General features: G+C 44.1%; 1 protein-coding gene across 6 annotated transcripts in view; it reads left to right on the top strand.

Annotated features, from left to right (window-relative positions):
- The window catches only part of ALDH3B1 (aldehyde dehydrogenase 3 family member B1), a 28,039-nt gene extending 9,832 nt beyond the window's left edge, over window positions 1–18,207 (top strand). Inside the window, exons 2-13 of one of the 6 annotated variants that reach the window (XM_081838332.1) lie at window positions 2,198–2,353; window positions 2,543–2,626; window positions 2,702–2,900; window positions 8,257–8,419; window positions 8,531–8,641; window positions 9,112–9,232; window positions 9,406–9,491; window positions 9,933–10,014; window positions 10,344–10,730; window positions 11,188–11,354; window positions 15,941–16,040; window positions 17,133–18,207. In XM_081838332.1, coding sequence (XP_081694458.1) covers window positions 2,198–2,353; window positions 2,543–2,626; window positions 2,702–2,900; window positions 8,257–8,419; window positions 8,531–8,641; window positions 9,112–9,232; window positions 9,406–9,491; window positions 9,933–10,014; window positions 10,344–10,730; window positions 11,188–11,354; window positions 15,941–16,040; window positions 17,133–17,326 — 1,850 coding nt within the window. In that variant the 3' untranslated portion in view covers window positions 17,327–18,207. Of the gene's footprint in view, window positions 1–2,197; window positions 2,901–8,256; window positions 8,420–8,530; window positions 8,642–9,111; window positions 9,233–9,405; window positions 9,492–9,932; window positions 10,015–10,343; window positions 10,731–11,187; window positions 11,355–15,940; window positions 16,041–17,132 lie in introns of all 6 variants that reach the window. The other 5 variants (XM_081838331.1, XM_081838329.1, XM_081838330.1 and 2 more) reach the window with 5 other exon arrangements.
- The last annotated feature ends 1,421 nt before the right edge of the window (window positions 18,208–19,628 follow it).

The following is a 19,628-nucleotide window of genomic DNA, read 5'->3' as shown; positions in this document are numbered from 1 at the left end:
TCCAGGTGACCATTCTGTGTGTTTCCTATGTTCACTAGCAACCAGTAAACATAACAGGCACACTTATTTCTTGCAGAAATGAACTGCAAGGCAGGAATTCAGAGTCAGACTGGGAATGCCAAATCGTAAAATTGAAACATAGCTCAGAGAGTCAACGGCGCAAGGGTTGGTGGGGAAAGAAAGAGAAATTGGCTAATTTTATGTATCGTTTGCTTTTTGAGCTGCTATGGGAGTACCAGACTTTTGTGTGAAGGAAATTTGTCCTCTGATTTTTAGAAGACACTTGAAGGGGCAAACATGCTCAGCAGAATGGACTGAGACACTTTGCGCTGCAGAGAGTGGCTGCCACATATAAAAGTCCCTGCAAATCTGTGCACATAAAGAAAGAAATGTAGTAGCCTTTGCCTGCTGTGCTAGTTTTTGACCTACAGGGAGGAATGTGAGGGAGCATTTATATAAACCTGCTAATAGTGGAGGCTGGCTTATGGGGCATGGCCACACTAACCACAGTCTGCCCCCAGCCAGCCCCCCATGCCTGCCTTACTACTTACAACCAGCCCAGGGAGTGGCACTGCCGGTCAGTTCCTTTGTCTCAGTGTGGTCCCTTGTAGGATTCAGCAGCAGGGAGGATGAGGACAAACCTAGAATGAGTTGGCCCTTTCTGTAATTGGCTCTTGCTCCACCTACAGCTGATCCCCATCTTCCACCCTACCAGTCCCTAGGGGCAGTAGCCGTCACTGCCCTGCAATGCCAGGGTGAGACTGACTACCACCTGGGTGTGTGTGGCAAATCCAGAATGTGCTCGGTCGCAAAAGGGAAAAGCTGAGGTGCAGAAAAGTACAATGCAGGGCATTCCAACAAGCAAGGCTGTTTGCCAGCACAGCAATGCCAGGGTCCACTTGGCAGCCCTGCTCCTTTGTCACCCAAACATATACAGTGGGCTTTGGGTGTAATGATGGGGAGAAGTTCCCTCCATTTGTGAAATTCCCTTTCTTCTCCCTAGAGAGGCTCAAGCAGTGTCCACATTAATAGCTGTCCAGTGTCAGGCGAAGTCCTTTCTTTTCTTCTAGGGATTGTAAAGTTGTTATAGCATCATTTCCACACCTTGTATTGATATCCATTATGTGAGTCTCGGCTGTTATCCTGATTAATTTATTTTGCCCTGTGCAGTGTGTTAACCCTCTGTCATTTTGATTAGTTCACCTCCATCATTTTAGTGTTGTGCTATGATTTTTAGGTTTGATTAAGTCAGTGGTTCTCAAAGGATGTGGTGCGCCACACTGGTGTGGCAGGAGAGGATGGCAAGTGTCGTAGGAAGATTCAAGGGCAATCAAAGAAACATTTAAACATTTCAGTGAAGTATTGTACTGAATCAAAATAATATTTTTTTATTTGCTGAACATGGATAAATATCTTCTCAAAATGGGAGCAAGTGATATTGATGACAATCCTAGTTGTTTCCCAATGTATTTCTTTCTTTCTTTCTTATTATATATTTTATTGATTTTAAATATAGCATCACAAGAGTACAAACCCCCCCCACCACCACCCGTCGGTTAGCAAAAATATATTATATAGAAATAAAAATAATTACAAAAAATAAATATTGCATATAAATAAAATACAGTTCTTCCATACTTTCAGACTTCCGTCTCTCACAGCATGGGTCCTTCATTTCCTCATTAACTGTATTATATTATAACAATTAACTTAAGATATATTGTCTATATTCTTTATAACATATTATATTGCAGAATGTATATTGTCCCCATGTATTTCTTATCAGTAAAAAAAACTGATATAGCGTGAAGTAAATTCTTATTCTGAAAGTATGGCCCAGATAAAAAAGTTTGAGAACTTCTGGATTAAGTTTGTTTTAAAACAATAAATGCTGTTATTTAAATAAAGTGCACCACCCAGAGAACTCTGGTTATGGGGTGACTCAGAAGCACCATAAATAAATAAATTGAGGCACTGAACAAGACAAGCTGCAAATGTCCCCTGAGAATTAGAATTATTTTGAGTCCATAGACATAACACCAATGCAAGCTAAGAACCACCTAAGTCAGCTCTGTTTAAGAATAGAACACTTTTCACCTTTCCCTGGGAAGGTGCAATCGTACCCAAAGCCAATAGGAATTTCTGCCAGTCAGAGAGCACACAACTTGACTTACTCTATTTTCTTCTCTCTTTTTAGCTGGAGAAATAGTGCAAAGTGTATTCTCAGGACAGTGGGACATAAGACAACAGCGCAAAGTTCCAGAAATCCCCAAACAAATTAAAGATATGCAGAGCACAGAAGGTGCAGGGGCCCAACCACAACAACACAAATTCCAGGAAATTCCTCTCCAAAGTGATGCAGGACAAGCAGGGAGCTCTGGTGCTTCAGGACAACAACGAGGGTCTTCAGGGCAAGCAGGGAGCTCTGGATCTTCAGGACAACAACGAGGCTTTTCCGGACAACCAGGGAGCTGTAGCTCTTCAGGACAACAAGGGTCTTCAGGGCAAGCTGGGAGCTCTGGCTCTTCAGGACAACAACGAGGCTTTTCAGGACAAGCAGGGAGCTCTGGTTCTTCAGGACAACAATGGGGCTTTCCAGGACAGTCAAAGAGCTCTGCTTCTTCAGGTCAACCAGGGAGCTCTGGCTCTTCAGGACAACAGCGAGGCTCTTTGGGGCAAGCAGGGAGCTCTGGCTCTTCAGGGCAAGCAGGGAGCTCTGGCTCTTCAGGACGAGGCTCTTCAGGACAAGCAGGAAACTCTGGCTCTTCAGGACAAGCAGGGAGCTCTGGTTCTTCAGGACGAGGCTCTTCAGGACAAGCAGGGAGCTCTTCAGGACAACAACAAAAAATCCAGGACCTTCCTAGTCCAAGCCAAGACAACAAGGGCGGTGAATTATCTAGGTAAGGAATGGGCACTGAGAGGACAAGTTAGAAAGGATCTCTTGTGTTTACTGGACCCTATTTTCTGTTCAGTTCAGGTATGTGTACAGTACATAGTCACAACTTCAGAGTCTGAAGAGGATACACAAATAAGTCACACTGCACCTGGATTCTGTGCATATTTACCTTATGTACCCGAAAATTGTTTTCTTTAGGAAAACCCAAAAGTTGGAAAATCTGGATGTATAATAGCCCTACCTTACAGTCAGATGATTCAGTGGGGCTCCAGGAAAAGGTGCTTAGCATTGCATCCCACAAGGGGGTTGGAAAGAGGGAGAGAGAGCCAAGTATGGATTGGGACTCAGTTAATATAACCACCTCTCCCCAAAGAGACTCTGTACCTTTAACTGTGTTATTAGAGGCATCATTATCATCGCCAACAAAAGCAACTTCCTCCTTTTACTGTATCTCTGTACTTGTAGTTGCCCATGCTTAGTTCCTATACATGCAGCTTTTGCAAGAAAAACTGTAGCAACCCTGCTACAGTTAGGCACTCACTAGAATAGTCCTGTGAGCATCACTTTCTCACACCATTGTTTTCCCATTTGTAAAAATGAGAATAATAACAACTAAGTTCATAGTTCAGTTGTGAGGATAAGCAGGATAACAATTGTAGAAGAACTTTGCATTTTAAAGGTGTCCTTGCTCATGTGAACTTGTCCCACTCAACTCAATGGAAAACTACTTAAAATATATAGATTTTACAGCATCTAAATGCATGCTAAGTAATTATGCATAAAACAGCATTATATGCAGAGCTACTCATAGGGAACCATACCATGAAATACACAATCTAGACTAGACCCTAAAATAGAACTTGCCTCCCTGAAAATCTCAACATTTCTTAAGGTAGGTTTTTGATCCTTGTGGCTTGGGAAAACATTTGAAAATTAGTGATTGATGCCCATGAAAGATTCAGACTGCATATGTACATTTGAAACACACGGCCCATGAAAAAAAAATCCTGGGAACTGAAGTTTAAGCTTCACAGAGCTACAATTCCCTGCTTCCCTCACAAACTACAGTTCCTAAGATTATTGGGGTGAGTGTGTGCCTCATAGTTCGTTTACAAAAGAAAACAAAAAGGTGGACTTTCAGAACTACATTCCCTATGCCTTGCTGAGTTCCCTTCTCTCCATCTTTCTCACCGGCTGCTCTAGCCAACATTTTCCTTCTTTTTGTGTCCTGCACCATCTAAATCCATGCCAAAATATTTCTAATGGATTTATGTGTTTGAATACTATGGAATACTACTCTAAGAGCATAGAATGCAAGCTTACCCATTCATTTTCACAAAAACATTGAGTTTTTGGTGAAGTCTACATGCTGGGTTTTGCATTTTATTCACGTGCTTTGGGAAATGGGGTTGCATCCAACTGCATTTTGCTCAGAATAGGCCCATTGAAATTAATGGACCTAAGTTAGTCCTGGTTATTAATTTCAATGGGTCACACAACCCAATACAGGTCATTTGGGCATGTATATAACTTGTTTGCAATGTATGCACTTTTTACATAGTTGCCTGTCGTTTTCTATCCATGCCCAGTGCTCCAATTCTATACAAGAAGCATAATAGGTTGCTGCCTCCTATTATAAATGAACCAACAACAGGAGTGTAGGAGTCACTACAAAGGTTGGCATAGCAAAGAAGCCACACTGTTTATCTACCCAGGCACACTTTTATAGTTGTTTCAGCCAGTTTCCACAACCATCCCCATTTTGTTGTTGTTGTTGTTGTTGTTGTTGTTGTTGTTGTTGTTGTTGTTGTTGTTGTTGTTGTTGTTAACTGAATTTCTATACCACCCTTCATCTGAGGATCACAGGGCAGTTTACAATATAAAAACACAAAAATACGTAATGTAATATTCGGTTGCCATGGCATGGGTGTTTTGTTGAGACTTCTTCCAATGCAATTTGTTCTTCTCCACAACCATCACGAAAAACCTATTCAGATGAATTGATTTAGAGTGGACTCATTGAAATGAATGAACATAACTCTTAGGTCCCTTCATTTCTACTCTATGTAAAACTCAGCTGAATACCACATGAAAGGTTTATGCAATCAAAGGTTTGCAATGGGGGCATGCCCTGCAGTTTGCTCAATAATTGTACTGCATTTGCCTTACCTGGGTCAGCTAGTTCCTCTATGTGTCAGTCAGCTGATCTGCTGAAATACACACAATATGTGTCAATCAGGGCATGATTTCTTTTGAGCATGGACACAGCCCTGGAATACATGCATACATAAAACTCGTGAGCACCTGCATCTGGAAACAGGTACAAAGGTTTTTTTTAACTCTCTGTACTGAGTATCAGGGAAGGGTTTCCAAGGGAGACAACATGATCTCAAGCCTGGTTTAAATTTAAAATACAAGTTGCTTCAGTCCACAGACAGATTATACTATGTGTTTGGTCAAAGGACTTAAAAGAAAGAAAGAAAGAAAGAACGAACAGGCAGATCAAGACTGCTAGCTTAGCTGCCCATGCCTGGAAGCGTGAAGCCAGCTGCAAATCAGGCACAATGTAAGCGGACTGGCAAAACTGGTTTATGGATAAGCACTAAGAAAGTCACCACGCGGGTGGCGCTGTGGGTTAAACCACAGAGCCTAGGACTTGCCGATCAGAAGGTTGGCGGTTTGAATCCCCGTGACGGGGTGAGCTTCCGTTGCTCAGTCCCAGCTCCTGCCAACCTAGCAGTTCGAAAGCATGTCAAAGTGCAAGTAGATAAATAGGCACCGCTCCGGCGGGAAGGTAAATGGCGTTTCTGTGCGCTGCTCTGGTTCATCAGAAGTGGCTTAGTCATGCTGGCCACATGACCCGGAAGCTGTACGCCGGCTCCCTCAGCCAGTAAAGTGAGATGAGTGCCGCAACCCCAGAGTCGGTCACGACTGGACCTAATGGTCAGGGGTCGCTTTAGCCTTTACCTTAAGAAAGTCACCACAATCTGGAAGATAAACCAAAACCCAGGAGATGCATGTGACACTTTTCAATTAGGTCGGGGCAAAGTATTATTTAAAAGCAGTTGGATTACAATGATGAACCTGAGCCAGGAATCTAAAGCAAGTATTGTTCTCAAACCACAACAACTCGTCCTGCTCTCCAGCGTTTAGGGAATTAAAGTTCAATGAAATTCCTACACCAAAAAAATCCCAAGAAACCCCGTAATCCTACCTCCTCATTTCCTGTCTTGCACAACTGCCCTGCAAAAAAATTTCTGGGATAATCAGAGGGGAAAGCTTGAATGGAGATTTCCTCCATTCCTCTTTCACTTCTCCACCTACCTTTTTTGGGTTCAAACTGGCAGTCTTCCTGTCAGCAAAAGCTGTCCAATCAGCTGCTGGGAAGCTGAGACAAGGGCAATGCTACTCAGCATGACAGGACTGTATCCATGCAACCTGTACGCCTCCAAAGATGTTGCAGCAGCAAGTGCCAGGCCAGGTCTCAGGGTGGAGCCTATTCAATGGGAAACGTTGGAGATGGAAATAGCTCAGGAAACAGGATTAGGTTTTTGGAGGCTTGGGTTAGGTTTTTGGAGGTTGGTCAACATGTGTTATTCACAGGTTATGATACTCCTCTCCAGAAGTAAGACCGGTCCTGGATCACAGGGTGCTAAACTTTTTGCTTTGCTTTATCCTGCAGAAAGCTACAGTTTATAGCACCCTTAACAAACTAGGATTCATGGGATGTGTATGTGCTTTAAATGTATGGGGCGTGCCTTCTCATGCCTGCTTCTTCTCTAGTCTTTTGTTCTAGTCCTTCCACACCGTCTTGTGGCACCTACATCTCCTTTCTTATAGAATCATAAAATCACAGAATTGTAGAGTTGGGAGGCTTCCTGAGGGTTTTCCAGTGCAACCCACTGCAATGCAGGCATCTCCCCCCCCCCCATTTTTTAAATTGGTTTTGTCTTATAACACACAAACAGAAAAGCAAAAGGAAAACATTACACTTAACACAACATAAAAACTTAACAGCAACAAAAACACAAAAAAAGAAGAAGAATTTCTTCTTCTTGTTCCCAGGTATATTTACATTGCTAAAAGACTTCCTTGACACCTTCCAATCTGAATTTCATCATATCTCATATTTAGCAGTTCCCAATTTCATATTTATAACATCAATATCTTCTTTCATTACAAACTCTTATCCTTACTTCCAATTATAATAGTTATCATTATTAATCTTTTTCTATCCCTTAGGCTAATCTGTTACTTCTAGGAATTTATTAATTATCTTATATTGCAATATCTCGCTAAATATTCTTTAAATTTCTTCCAATCTTCTTGTGTTTCCTCCTCTTTCTGGTTGTGGATTCTTCCAGTCAGGTCAGCCAGCTCCGAGCGATGCAGGCATCTCAGCACAAGGTCTCCCATCCAGTTTGAAACCATACTGTACCCTGTTTAGCTTTGCAAATGTGCTAGCATTTTTATTACTGTTGGAGTCTGTCCAATCAGACAAGAAGGGAGTGGGTGCAGGCAGTGAAGGTGGACCATTTGATGAACAAATCCAGCATGGAAAATTCAGCTCAACCGATGGGCATCGTGGTGTGCCTGTTGCAGTATTGTAGTGGATGTGGGCACCCCATCGATGACCCTCCACAGTAGTTGAGAACATGCTGTAGACAGATTCCTTTACTTCTTGTTGCAGTGGGTGGCATTCAATGCTAGTCCTACACAGAGTAGACCCACTGAAGTGAACAAACATGACTCCCATTCATTCATTTCAGTGGCTCTGCTCTGGACTTAGCCCAATACAATCCAGTGCAGCCCAAAGTTATTTTGACTTTGAACAGATGAGGCAAGTATTGCTAACGTGCAGTCTGTCCAGTGAGCAGCCAGTTCTTGGTGGGGCTCCATTGATTCTCTGAATGTCACCCTTATCAGCTGAGTTTGTGAGGTAAATGTGGTGGTAGCTCCTAAATACCAGACCCTATTGTGTGTGTGGAATATGCATACCAGCCCCAACGTGACCCACACCCCACTCCAGAGCACGAAGGAAAAACATTTCATTGATCCTTTCCTGAAGCACAATAGGGTTTCGTGCATCTACATTAATAGGACAAGAAGCTGTTAAGCAGGAGATGATTCTCCCCAGGTAGGCACACAATAATAAACAAAATAAGGAAAGCAGACACCCATCAAGGATGATACAATTCTGGGGCATCCTGATTTAGGGGATGGTGTTTTCATAAATGATCCATGACATGGGGGTCTTGCAGCAGCTTTTCAATCTGCTTTGGGTCCATACAATGAAAAGTGATATACACAAGCCTCAAATAAGTAAAACAAATAAATGAGAGCACCTGCTTTCTCTCCAGAATGAACCCCTATGCTGGCCTTGTGGACTGCCTGCGTGCAACCTGGCTGACGGGAAAGACACGTCCCATGGAGTATCGGCAAGGGCAGCTGGAGGCCCTGAATCGCTTCCTGGAGGAGAGGAGGTCAGATCTCCTGCATGCCCTGAATCAAGACATGCGAAGGGTGAGTGTGGTCATCCAGGTCAGAGGAACCACAAGGGTTACGGCATGGTGTGGCTCTTCAGCCCAGAATGGACTCTGCTAATGTATTTTCTTTCTTGCGTCCTCTGTACAGCCCCATTTCGAAGGGGAGGTTGCTGAGGTTGCCTTCACAAGGAGTGAGGTGAACAATGCTCTTAACAACCTGTCCTGCTGGATGAAGGATGAAAACGTGAGCAAGAACTTGGTAAGGAGGCTGAGTTGAAAAAAGAGGAAAGATGACCTCGTGTGTTAAATGGGGAGAAAAGTCTAGAAGCTGTGCTCATTAAACTGGGGGTGGATCTTGTATCTGTGCAGTGCCCTTTCAAAACTGTTATATGGAAGTTCTGTTCGAAGGAGTCATTTAACTCATTTGCTATTATTACTATATCTATCTATCTGTCTATCTATTTGTATGTAAGGTCTCAAACTGGGGCCTCCAGCAGCTAGTCTCCTAGTGCTTTAGTTCCTGTGCCAGCAGCACTCAAATTCCCACGGGTTTAGTAAGATCACATAAGTGCCCCATTTTAGCTATGTTGACTGAATGCATTTTTGCACTAAAGATCAGCAATGGTTCAAATGCACATTCAGGCTTTCATTTCTACAACTCGTTTCACTCTTCTTCACTCTGCTCCACTTGCTTCATAGATTTTTGTGTGTGCCTTCACTTCCCTATAGGCCACCAAGCTTGACTGTGCCTTCATCCGCAAGGACCCGTACGGCGTGGTCGTCATCATTGCACCCTATAACTACCCCATCCATCTTCTCTTGGTGCCTCTTGTGGGGGCCATCGCAGCTGGTGAGTGAAAAACCATGAGAGGTCCTCCATCTAGTGCTTCACAGAGGAATCTCCACTGGCATCTCCCTTCTTCCACTGGTCTCTCTACAGCGACTGCTGCTGCTTGTTTCCAGGCATGCTGTAGTCTTTCTGTCTCCTGTCATTATGGTAATGTGTCCCTTCTCTCCCACTAGGGAACTGCGTGATTGTCAAACCCGCAGAGCTAGCCCGCCACACTGAAAGGCTTCTTGCTGAAGCGCTGCCTTGTTATCTTGACCCGGTGAGTTCCTTGGTTCTTTTGTGTTTTCTCAGAGCATAACTGATGCCAACTTACTGGACGTGCCTTCTTCCTGCTCCTGAGTATTACAGTTGTCTTCCTTCCCCGGTGTGATGGGTATTGTCAAGTGGTGGCACAGGGGCCACCACTGAACTATCTCTCAGGAGGGTGGTGGTGGTAGTGGTGGTAAACTGAATTGCATAGGAGGAGCTGTGCTGGATCTACTCCAGGACTCTGTTTTCCACAGTAGCCAACCTGATCCCTATGGGAGGTCTGCAAGGGAGGAATGAGCACACCATCACTTTCCTGCCATTGTTCCGCAGCAACTGGTATTCAGAGGCTCACTATCACTGATCTTGGAGAGCTGCACTCTTCATAACAATAGCCACTGGTAGCCTTATCCTGCATGAATTTGTCTAACGTGAACCTTCTCTTATTTTACAGGAAACCTTTGCTGTAGTGACAGGTGGCTCTGAAGAGGTAACCAAACTCCTGGAGAACCAGTTTGATTACATCTTTTTCACAGGTAATCTCTTTTTTTATTAAAAAAAAACACCTCCATTTTTATTACCATCACCCTTTATATAGTGCTTATAAAATTAAAGCATCCTCATAAGCCACATCCCAACAGAATGTCAGATTTCCACTTTTTTTAAAAAGCAAACCTTGATCTTGGAACGGCAGTAAATTATAAAAATTAAATATGGGCTATGTTATTTCCAAAATTCATTTTTTACACAGATTCTTTCTTTAAGCACAGGATTTGGGGTTATCTTGGTGCAGAATGTGAGGTGGGAGTTTGAGGAGTAACGTATCTCTCTTGTGACTCCCCTAAATCTTGCCATCCCTCTGCAGGGAGTCCCCGTGTGGGAAAGATTATCATGACTGCAGCAGCCAAACACCTGACCCCATTGACTCTGGAGCTGGGGGGCAAAAACCCCTGCTACGTGGATAAATGCTGCAATTTCCAGAACGCGGCCAACCGAATTGTCTGGGGAAAGTTCTTCAACGCTGGCCAGACTTGCATTGCACCAGACTATGTGATCTGCACCATTGAAACGCAGGAGAGGCTGATGCCTTGCCTGCGCCAAGCTATCCGTGAATTCTACGGTGACTGCCCCCAGGATTCGCCCGACTTTGGCCGTCTGATCGACGATAAGCACTTCCGGCGCCTTCGAGCATTCTTGGAATGTGGCCGAGTGGCCATTGGTGGAGAGTCTGATGAGTGTGACCGTTACATTGGTGAGCAAGTGACCTGCTGACGGGGAGCCTGGGGTGGGGGAAAGACCGGGAGACCCTCTTTGATATTTCCCCCCTTTTTATTTTTGACATTTATATCCTGCCCTTTCTCCCTAAGGAGCCCTTGGCAGTAAACAATGTAACAAAACAGAATTAAAATATATTAAAAACATTTAACAGCACAAGAGGAACCCTGGTGGATCAGGCCAAAGGCCCATCTAGTCCAGCATCTTGTTCTCACAGTAGCCAACCAGATGCCTAGAGGGAAGCCCACAAGCAGGTCCTGAGCACAAGAGCACTGGACCCACTTGCGCTCCCTAGTAACCGGCATTCAGAGGCATATTGTGGGCTTGTGCACTGGGAAGTGCAGCCTTGGGTGAAACGAAGGCCATGGCTGAATTGGAAGGCATGGGAGCAATCTGAGAATATAATGTGTCTTGATGCAATCTTCTGCCTGCAGCCCCCACTGTACTGGCTGATGTGAAGGAGTGGGAGCCAATCATGCAAGAAGAGGTCTTTGGGCCCATCCTGCCCATTTTCACTGTGGGAGACTTGGACGAGGCCATCCACTACATCAATAGAAAGCAACGCCCACTGGTTGCCTATGCCTTCTCCTGCGACTGCAAGGTATGCTTTAGGGTTAAAGGTAAAGGTAAAGGGACCCCTGACCATTAGGTCCAGTCGTGGCCGACTCTGGGGTGGCGGTGCTCATCTCGCTTTATTGGCCGAGGGAGCCGGTGTACAGCTTCCGGGTCATGTGGCCAGCATGACTAAGCCGCTTCTGGCGAACCAGAGCAGCGCACGGAAATGCCGTTTACCTTCCTGCTGGAGCAGTACATATTTATCTATTTGCACTTTGACGTGTTTTCGAACTGCTAGGTTTGCAGGAGCAGGGACCGAGCAACGGGAGCTCACCCTGTCGCGGGGATTCAAACCGCTGACCTTCTGATCAGCTTTAGGGTTAGAGCTCTCCTAATCCAGGAAGCTGGGGATGGTTACAGGAACATGACCCAAGCTGGCCAACAGCCAGAGAAGTGTGATGCTGCTTTCAAAATGTGCTTATGCTTGGCTGTATCAACATTGGTATAATGTCCATGGAGCAGCTCCCAGCAGCATACCTCTGCATGCCCACAGTGTTTAAACAGTGCGCCGGTGGCAAGGAGGCATGTTGGACCTCAAGATTCTTTGTAACATACAACAAATGTTTGTGTATATCGTAAATGCACAGCCCGAGGCTTGTTTCTTAAGAAGTGAATTCCATGGAGTTAAAGAAGACTTAGCTACAGCATTATTGAGAAACATGTATGGGCTTATTTCCATAGAGGGTTGCAGCCTTGTTTCCCAAGTAAGTATGCATAGGATTTTAACCTGAGCAAGAAAGAACAAGCTATATTTGTCCTGTGAAAATCAGTGACCACAGTGAATTCTGACAGCAGTGAATTTGCTCTGACCTACAGACATAGAACCTGAGGTTGTTTGTGGTTGTGATGGACAAGGATACAAATACATTCCCACTAAGCCTTTTTTTAAAAATAAAATAAAAAAATGTACTGAAGTATCTAGCTATACACGGAACAAGGACCATAAAGTGGTGCTACAAGTAATCTAGTGTGCAGCTGTTTGAAAAATAGTCAGAATTTGGTGTATGGCCAACTCTCTTCCTATTTATTCCCCAGTCCCTTAGCCTAACATTAAAAGGTGATCATCAAGTGACAGAAAGTAGAGCTGAGGCTTTAGGGTTTAAAAAACCAGCAAGTGTGCCATATCATTTCAGTTTTGTCCCTTCTGCAGTGAATAGTAATTTTGGAGCAAGAGGTTCATTTGCCAGACTGGCAGCCCAACTATCTTTGCAGTGAGTGACGCTGTGTGGCTGAGACACGCTAGAATGCCTTGCTGGTGTATTTGATGTTATTAACATCTTTAGATAGCTTTGGCAGCGGAGACTTTAATCATCAGGCTTCAAAGCAGCCCGCAACTACACCAGTTATTATATGTATCAGTGGCATAAATCACACACAGAGGCTTTTGGCTTCTGGACAAAAGACAGTGTGTTCTGTAAAACCGCCTTTCAAGGTAAATCCTTCTTCCTAGCCAGAGTTGCTGGTAAACAGAAATTCCTGCACTCAAGTAGCATGAATATTGGGAGAGCTTTGGATGTGGGGAAGGTGACAGTGCTAGCGTCCGGTGTACTTCCTTGGATAGTGGCTCTGACATTGCAGTATAGTTCCATTCCCCCACCTACCTGCGAGATTTTGAGCCCACTATTTCTTTTTTAAAGGGGAGGGAGTACCCAATGCTTTGTATCTTTTAGTTTTAAAAGATCTCTGAAGGGTGTGCACCCCTTTTGTCTGATGCTAGTGCAAGCGCCCCCCCTCTCTCTCTCACACACACACACACACAAACGCACACACTCTTTCAGAATGCAATGTCTTGTGCTAGCCAGTGAGGTGAGTGGAAAGGTCTTAGACTGCATGAAAATTCTAGAATCTAACTTTTGTTCAGCATGCATGAATAAAGAACAGTAGCTCAATTTCAAAAATTTCATGTGTCACATGAACAGTGGCAAAATGGCCATTCCAACACAATTCTATGCATGCTCATGTGAAAGTTAGTTCCACTGAATTAAGTGGAGGCTTACTGTGCGATTCAAAGTGGGGAAATCTGCAAAGGGTCAGACACGCTCGTGATTTACCCCATGCAACGTCCACAACATCCAAACACCTCCTAGCCAGCAGACCTGGTGGTTTGGATTGCTCTTTGCCGCTCAGGAAAATCTGTATAGGATTTCAGCATGAATTTAATGTGCCACAAGACTCTTTGTTGTTTCAGTTCACATTTGTTGTTTCAGTTCACATTTGTTGTTTAAGTTCACATTTAAAATAAACCACCTTATTTAAGGGGAAAGACCCTTAAAATGTGATATATGGCATAAGTGAATTAAGATCCCTATACAGCACATGGGAACAATCCACTGGGAAAGGTTCTTATACCAATGCCATTAAAATGAATGGAAACTGTGCCACAGTCCTAAGTGTCAATTCATGCCCCAGATGTGTATATTTTTCATAGGCGCATATGAAGCTGCCTTAAACAGTCAGGTCACTGGCCCATCCAGATCAGCATTGTCTCTACCTAGAGATGCCATCAAACCCACTGAGACTTTCTATATACAACTCAGCTCTGCCGCTGAGTTGAACCTCACCCTCCCAGCCCCAAAAAAGGGGCTGCGCTGCACTGTGGCAACACCATGTTTGCCAACAAGGATTTGCTGGGCAGTGAGCTGCGGCCGATCCCAGGTCCCTTGTGACTTGGCTTGTATTAGACTCACAAAACCTCGTTCGCTGAATTCATTCACCAAATGGGCACTGAAAACAGTTGGATGATGTATCTTCAAAATGTAATACGCGCTACTGTTTTCCTGTTTGGGGTGACTGGGCTGCCTCTGAAACGTAAGCTCCTGCCGAAACTGCTGTAAATGGCCAGGAGATGGTGCTAGCGCAGCAGACATCTATTATTTCATTTCGACATCTACTGTATTTTTCGCACCATAGGATGCACCGGACAATAGGACGCACCTTGTTTTAGAGGGGGGAGAACAAGAAGCGGCAGGAGGCGCTGCGCAGAGAGGGGGAGAATTTTCCCCCTCTTGTTTTCCCGCTCTAAAACAAGGTGCCGTTTAAGGTGCGTTCAGGCGGCTACCTTGAAAGCCTGGAGAGCGAGAGGGGTCGGTGCACACCGACCCCTCTCGCTCTCCAGGCTTCAGGTTCCTTTCGACCTGCTCTTTGGGGCTGGCGGGGGGAAGCCCACCACCAACCCCAAAAAGCAGGTCAGGGAGCAGTGGAAAGGCGCAGCGGAGAGGCTCCTGCCATAGCCGCGCGTCACCTCTCCAGCTGGGAGAGGGTCGCGGGGCTATGGCTTCTTTTGCCCCCCCCCACGCTCTCCCGGCTAGAGAGGTGATGCGCGGCTATAGAGGCTCCTGCCATAGCCGTGCGTCACCTCTCCAGCCAGGAGAGGGTCACGGGGGGCTTCGTTTGCCCCGCGCGCACCCTCCTGGCTGGAGAGGTGACGCGCGGCTATAGAGGCCCCTGCCATAGCCACGCGTCACCTCTCCAGCCGGCAGAGGGTCGCGGGGCTATGGCGTCTTTGCTCCATAGGACGCACACACATTTCCCCTTCATTTTTGAAGGGGGGAAAGTGCGTCCTATAGAGCGGAAAATATGGTATTTGCACGCACGTTTTAGTTCTTCTGTAAACTTTCCCACTCATCTCCTCTGCTATCTATCAGAAGCCTGAGTTGTATGTAATTTTATTTTTAAGAATCCAGACTCTGAATGCAAGGGGTCCATTTATTAAGAGAGGACTGCAACTCCTGCAGTGCATCAGCTGTGCAGACATCTCCTGCAGTTCCTTTAGATCAGGGGTCAGCAACCTTTTTCAGCCGTGGGCCGGTCCACCGTCCCTCAGACCATGTGGTGGTCTTGACTATATTTTGAAAAAAATAAATGAATGAATTCCTATGCCCCACACATAACCCAGAGATGCATTTTAAATAAAAGCACACATTCTACTCATGTAAAAACACGATGTTTCCTGGACTGTTTGCGGGCCGGATTGAGAAGGCGATTGGGCCGGATCCGGACCCCAGGTCTTAGGTTGCCTACCCCTGATTTAGATTTAGCAAACTTCTAGACAGTAGCCCCACAGCATTTGATATTGCATCCTTTAAAAGTCAGAGCACCTGCTATGATTGTCATAGAGACACTACTGAACACGATCTCCCCACAGTTGGTCTCAGTTGGTTAGAGTGTGGTGTTAATAACCCCAAGGTTGCAGGTTTGAGCCCCATATGGGACATTTGCATATGCCTGCATTGCAGTTCACAGATGATTTGCTAGACACTGCCATCAGTACAGAAACTTTTAGAAAGGACTAAGAGAACATGAATGGAAAAACCCTATTAAATGTATCGACTCACAAAAACAGACAGTACTCAGTGAGCACTACCTCATAGGGTAAGGGAGTTTCCATTTGGGTTTTGAGATGCAAAATGTCAATAAACATCTATTATTGGAGCAAGTTTGATGATGCAGCTCTGAAGAAAATAAATGGTTGGAAGTGTCTCTAATTACAAAAGCTAATACCTATCAAACCCCAAACTTGAGGCTATCAGGGACATGGCCCTTGATATTCTTCTGCTCTTTTTCTCTCCATAGGTTGTGAACCACGTATTGAATTGTACAAGCAGTGGCAACTTCTGTGGCAATGATACCATTATATACTCAACATTGGTCACCTTACCATTTGGTGGCATAGGTATGAATAAGGCCTTTCTCCCCCATGTTGTCTCTTTCCCCTACCTCTGCAAATGCTTCCTCCCAATTTGATACTCCTTCCTTTCCCATGGGTGAAGGCCAAAGGCCTCCAAGGTTTCTGTACTGCTCTTGGTGCATTTGTTGATTACATGCACAAAGTGCAAAATAGAAAAGGGAATTAGCTGCAAACATGCATCCCAGCGTGCCATTTAGAACTGTAGTCTAGGGATCTGCTGGCAGGAAGGCTTTGAACCCGTCCTTTACCAAATTATAGCAATCCTTCTGGATTAACTTAGTTGTTGTGGGGCTGGAAGAATCACTGTTCAATTCAGGCCAGGTCCCAGTACCTCTAGTTCTAGAAGTAGTAGTTGTTTCATATTCATAGGTACTATTTGTATTACATATTACACTTTTTCAGCATATAAACCAAGATAACCATCGGTCTCCATAGGAATATGGCAACAAATTTTTGTATTCAAATCTGCCAGAATGCAGCATCTCCTTCCCCTCCAGTATTCATACGGCAGGCTTAATCAAAGGAACGTGTTTCACATGTCCAGCACAATCCTGTGCATGTTTACTCATACATTAGCTCCATTATGCTGAAGTCTTGCTCCCAGGCAAGAGTGCAGAGGCCTGCAGCTGAATTCCTTTACATTTTTTAAAAGCTGGTTATTATTTTTTATGTGCCACACCATGGATCATTTTCACTAGTGATAGTAAAGTGGGAAGTCTTGCCAAACATCAGAACACAGTATCCAAGTATATACTGTTTGCAGGTAGAATCAGGTAATAAGATACTAGATTATCTTTAGTCAATGATTTTAGGTTGTGATGCATTGCCAAGTGGGTTCAAAACCCTGAAAATGCCTTGAAGATAAACATCAAGGGCTGTGATAAGGGAACTCTTTCTGAGCACACCTGCTGCAATCTGGCTTGGAGAAATTGATAGTAATAGTAATAATAATAATAATAATAATTTTATTATTTATATCCCACCCATCTGGCTGGGCCATGCCCAGGCTGTTGGGCAAACACTAAGCTTTTGCCAGGGAGCAGGATCTGAACTGTATGCTTTCTTCTTCTGTTGCAGGATACAGTGGCTTAGGCAAGTACCACGGCAAGTTCAGCTTCGACACATTCACTCATCAACGTGGTACACTCTTGCGCTGCATGGGATTGGAGGCAATCAACGCCGTTCGCTACCCTCCCTATACCGAAGGCAAATTACAATTGTTGCTCTCCCTTGTTGACATCAAGCGTAAAGGCATGTGCACCTTGCTGTGAACTCCATGAATCACATATGCCTTCTGGCCCCAGGAGCTGCTAGAATTTAGCTGCTGGAGACAGAGAAGATTGTTTTATCTGGCTCTCTCCTCGCCTCCCAATAAGGCACTTGCCTAAACTTTTACCTCCTGGAAAAGCCTTGCCCCATTATCTTGATTACTTGCTACATGCCCTCCCACCCCTCCCCTTTTTCTGCTCCCCAGTTTTGGTCGGTCCAATGTCTAGCTGGTGGTTATATTTTGATGTCATGCAATGTATAGGACCACCTACTTCAGTTAACTAAGTACTTGCAAGGTTTTTGCAGTAGGTAAAATCAGAGTTTGATTTCCCTTTTAACAGAGTTTTATGAAGCTAATTACTGATTTAATGTCCATGATCACCAATTCCTTTGTAAAGACTGGTGAACACTGTACACTGGAATAGCTATCCTCACAAATATATCTGTATCTGTATGATTTCTTAAGGAGTGATATTTTCATGGATGAAAGTAGAGGCTGGTGCTTAAACCAATTTAATTCCAAGAAGATTCAAAGTTAAATCCATGCAACTTCTTGTACAGCCAAATCTTCTTTTAGTTCTATACCCTCAATGCAGTCATGCACTATCCCTCAGATGCACCCCTTCTAATAATCACAATTCTTCTGATATCCATTTCTGTACATTAGCCACATCCTTAACTCAGATTCCTCATCCCATCAATAACTTTTGCACTAAGCAATCCTAAGCATCTGTACTCAAAAGTTAATTCCTACCAAGTTCAATGGGGCTTGCTTGCTAGTAATTATGCTTATGAATGCAGCATTGTTAACACTGCTTGCATAACTGAACATTTTACAAGTAAATGTTTTATTTCTGTAATAAAGATCTTGCATCAAATCTAACCAGTTGTTCACTTGTATTATTCAAATGGTGCCATCAGTATACTTAGCATAATTTCCTGCCCAAAGGAACAGGAAGGGACCAGTAGCAGTACTGAGTGAAGAAATAATAAATGGTTCCTGACAAGGAAATTTCCATCCAGAATGTCTGCTTATCCACGTTATCAGGTTTCTTCATCAATCATAATGAATTTTTTTAATGAACTGTCATTCTCTGCATGTTCTCAGATTCCAAGTTTTCTCCACCTTTTCTCCACTCCACATTGTAAATTGCAATCAACTGTTAAGAGGGCAGGTTGTATTTCCATGCAGCTTTTGAAACCCTTCCTCTTCACTCAGCTGGCTGAAAGACTGAGCCCTCAAAGTGGGTTGCACAGGAGGAAGCTGCCTGTCATTCACCTGTAGTTATGATCACAGCTACACATATGTATATGTGTGTATATTCAGTCCTATTTGCACTACATACAACTGGAAAACAGATATGTGCCTATTTTGTAATTAAAGCTTTTCCATTTTTTTAAAAAACAAGAACTGCAATTATATATTATTATTATATCCCACCTTTTTCCTTGACAGGGACTCAATGTGGCTTACAGCTAAAATAAGTGGGCATATAGCTGTTTTTATGTGGTAATAAGGCCCACACTACCTATTTATATCAAAACAAAAGTTCCTGGTATACTCTTGACACAGCTATCTCGCTAACTGGTTTGTATGGATATTTTGAAGAGGAGAAATGATCATACCAATATGAAATCATTCAACTCTGCAATTGACTTCAAGGCAATCTTACTGACAGAGAGGAACTTCAAAAGAGAATACGTTAAACCACTGAATTACGAGTAATCAGGAGGGACTGTGTTATTGTGGATAGGACTGGACAATGGATTTTTTTTTATCATAGATGTTAACTGGCTTACCGACGTCAAGATGTTTTTCGCGAACAGTCACTTGCAATAACATAATAGCCCCATACCTTCTACATCTCTTTTCGTTCTGACCTCACTTTACAATACCCCCAAGGATTCATGCACGTGCTGCAACTCAGGATAGCATTTCAGGCATCCAATGGAGCAAACAAATTATGCAATTTGTTAGTTTTCAAGGTGCCTCTGAGGATAACACGGAGGTGGCGGGAAAGAACACGCTAAACTCGCTGGGGGGTGGGGTGGAGAAGGAATACAGTAATTAATGTAGCAAATAATTAATTATTTTTTAATGTATGCTTCGATCCATATCGCTTGCTAGTAAAAGTCTACGCTGCAGGGAGACCCGCAGCGGCACCAGGCAACGCGAAGACGGAATTCCATGAACCTTCACCAAACCATCTCCGCCAATCCCTGTGGACTTTTAAAATGCTCGCAGCCAATTACGTACTGTTATTGTCCGCGTCATCAACTCACCCTTTCCCCTCAAAACATTCC

This window comes from Podarcis erhardii, assembly GCF_964252035.2.
Source record: "Podarcis erhardii genome assembly, chromosome: 1".
In the NCBI taxonomy this organism is placed as follows: domain Eukaryota; kingdom Metazoa; phylum Chordata; class Lepidosauria; order Squamata; family Lacertidae; genus Podarcis; species Podarcis erhardii.
Note: the sequence above shows the minus strand (reverse complement) of the source record. Positions and strands in the feature narration are given on the sequence as shown.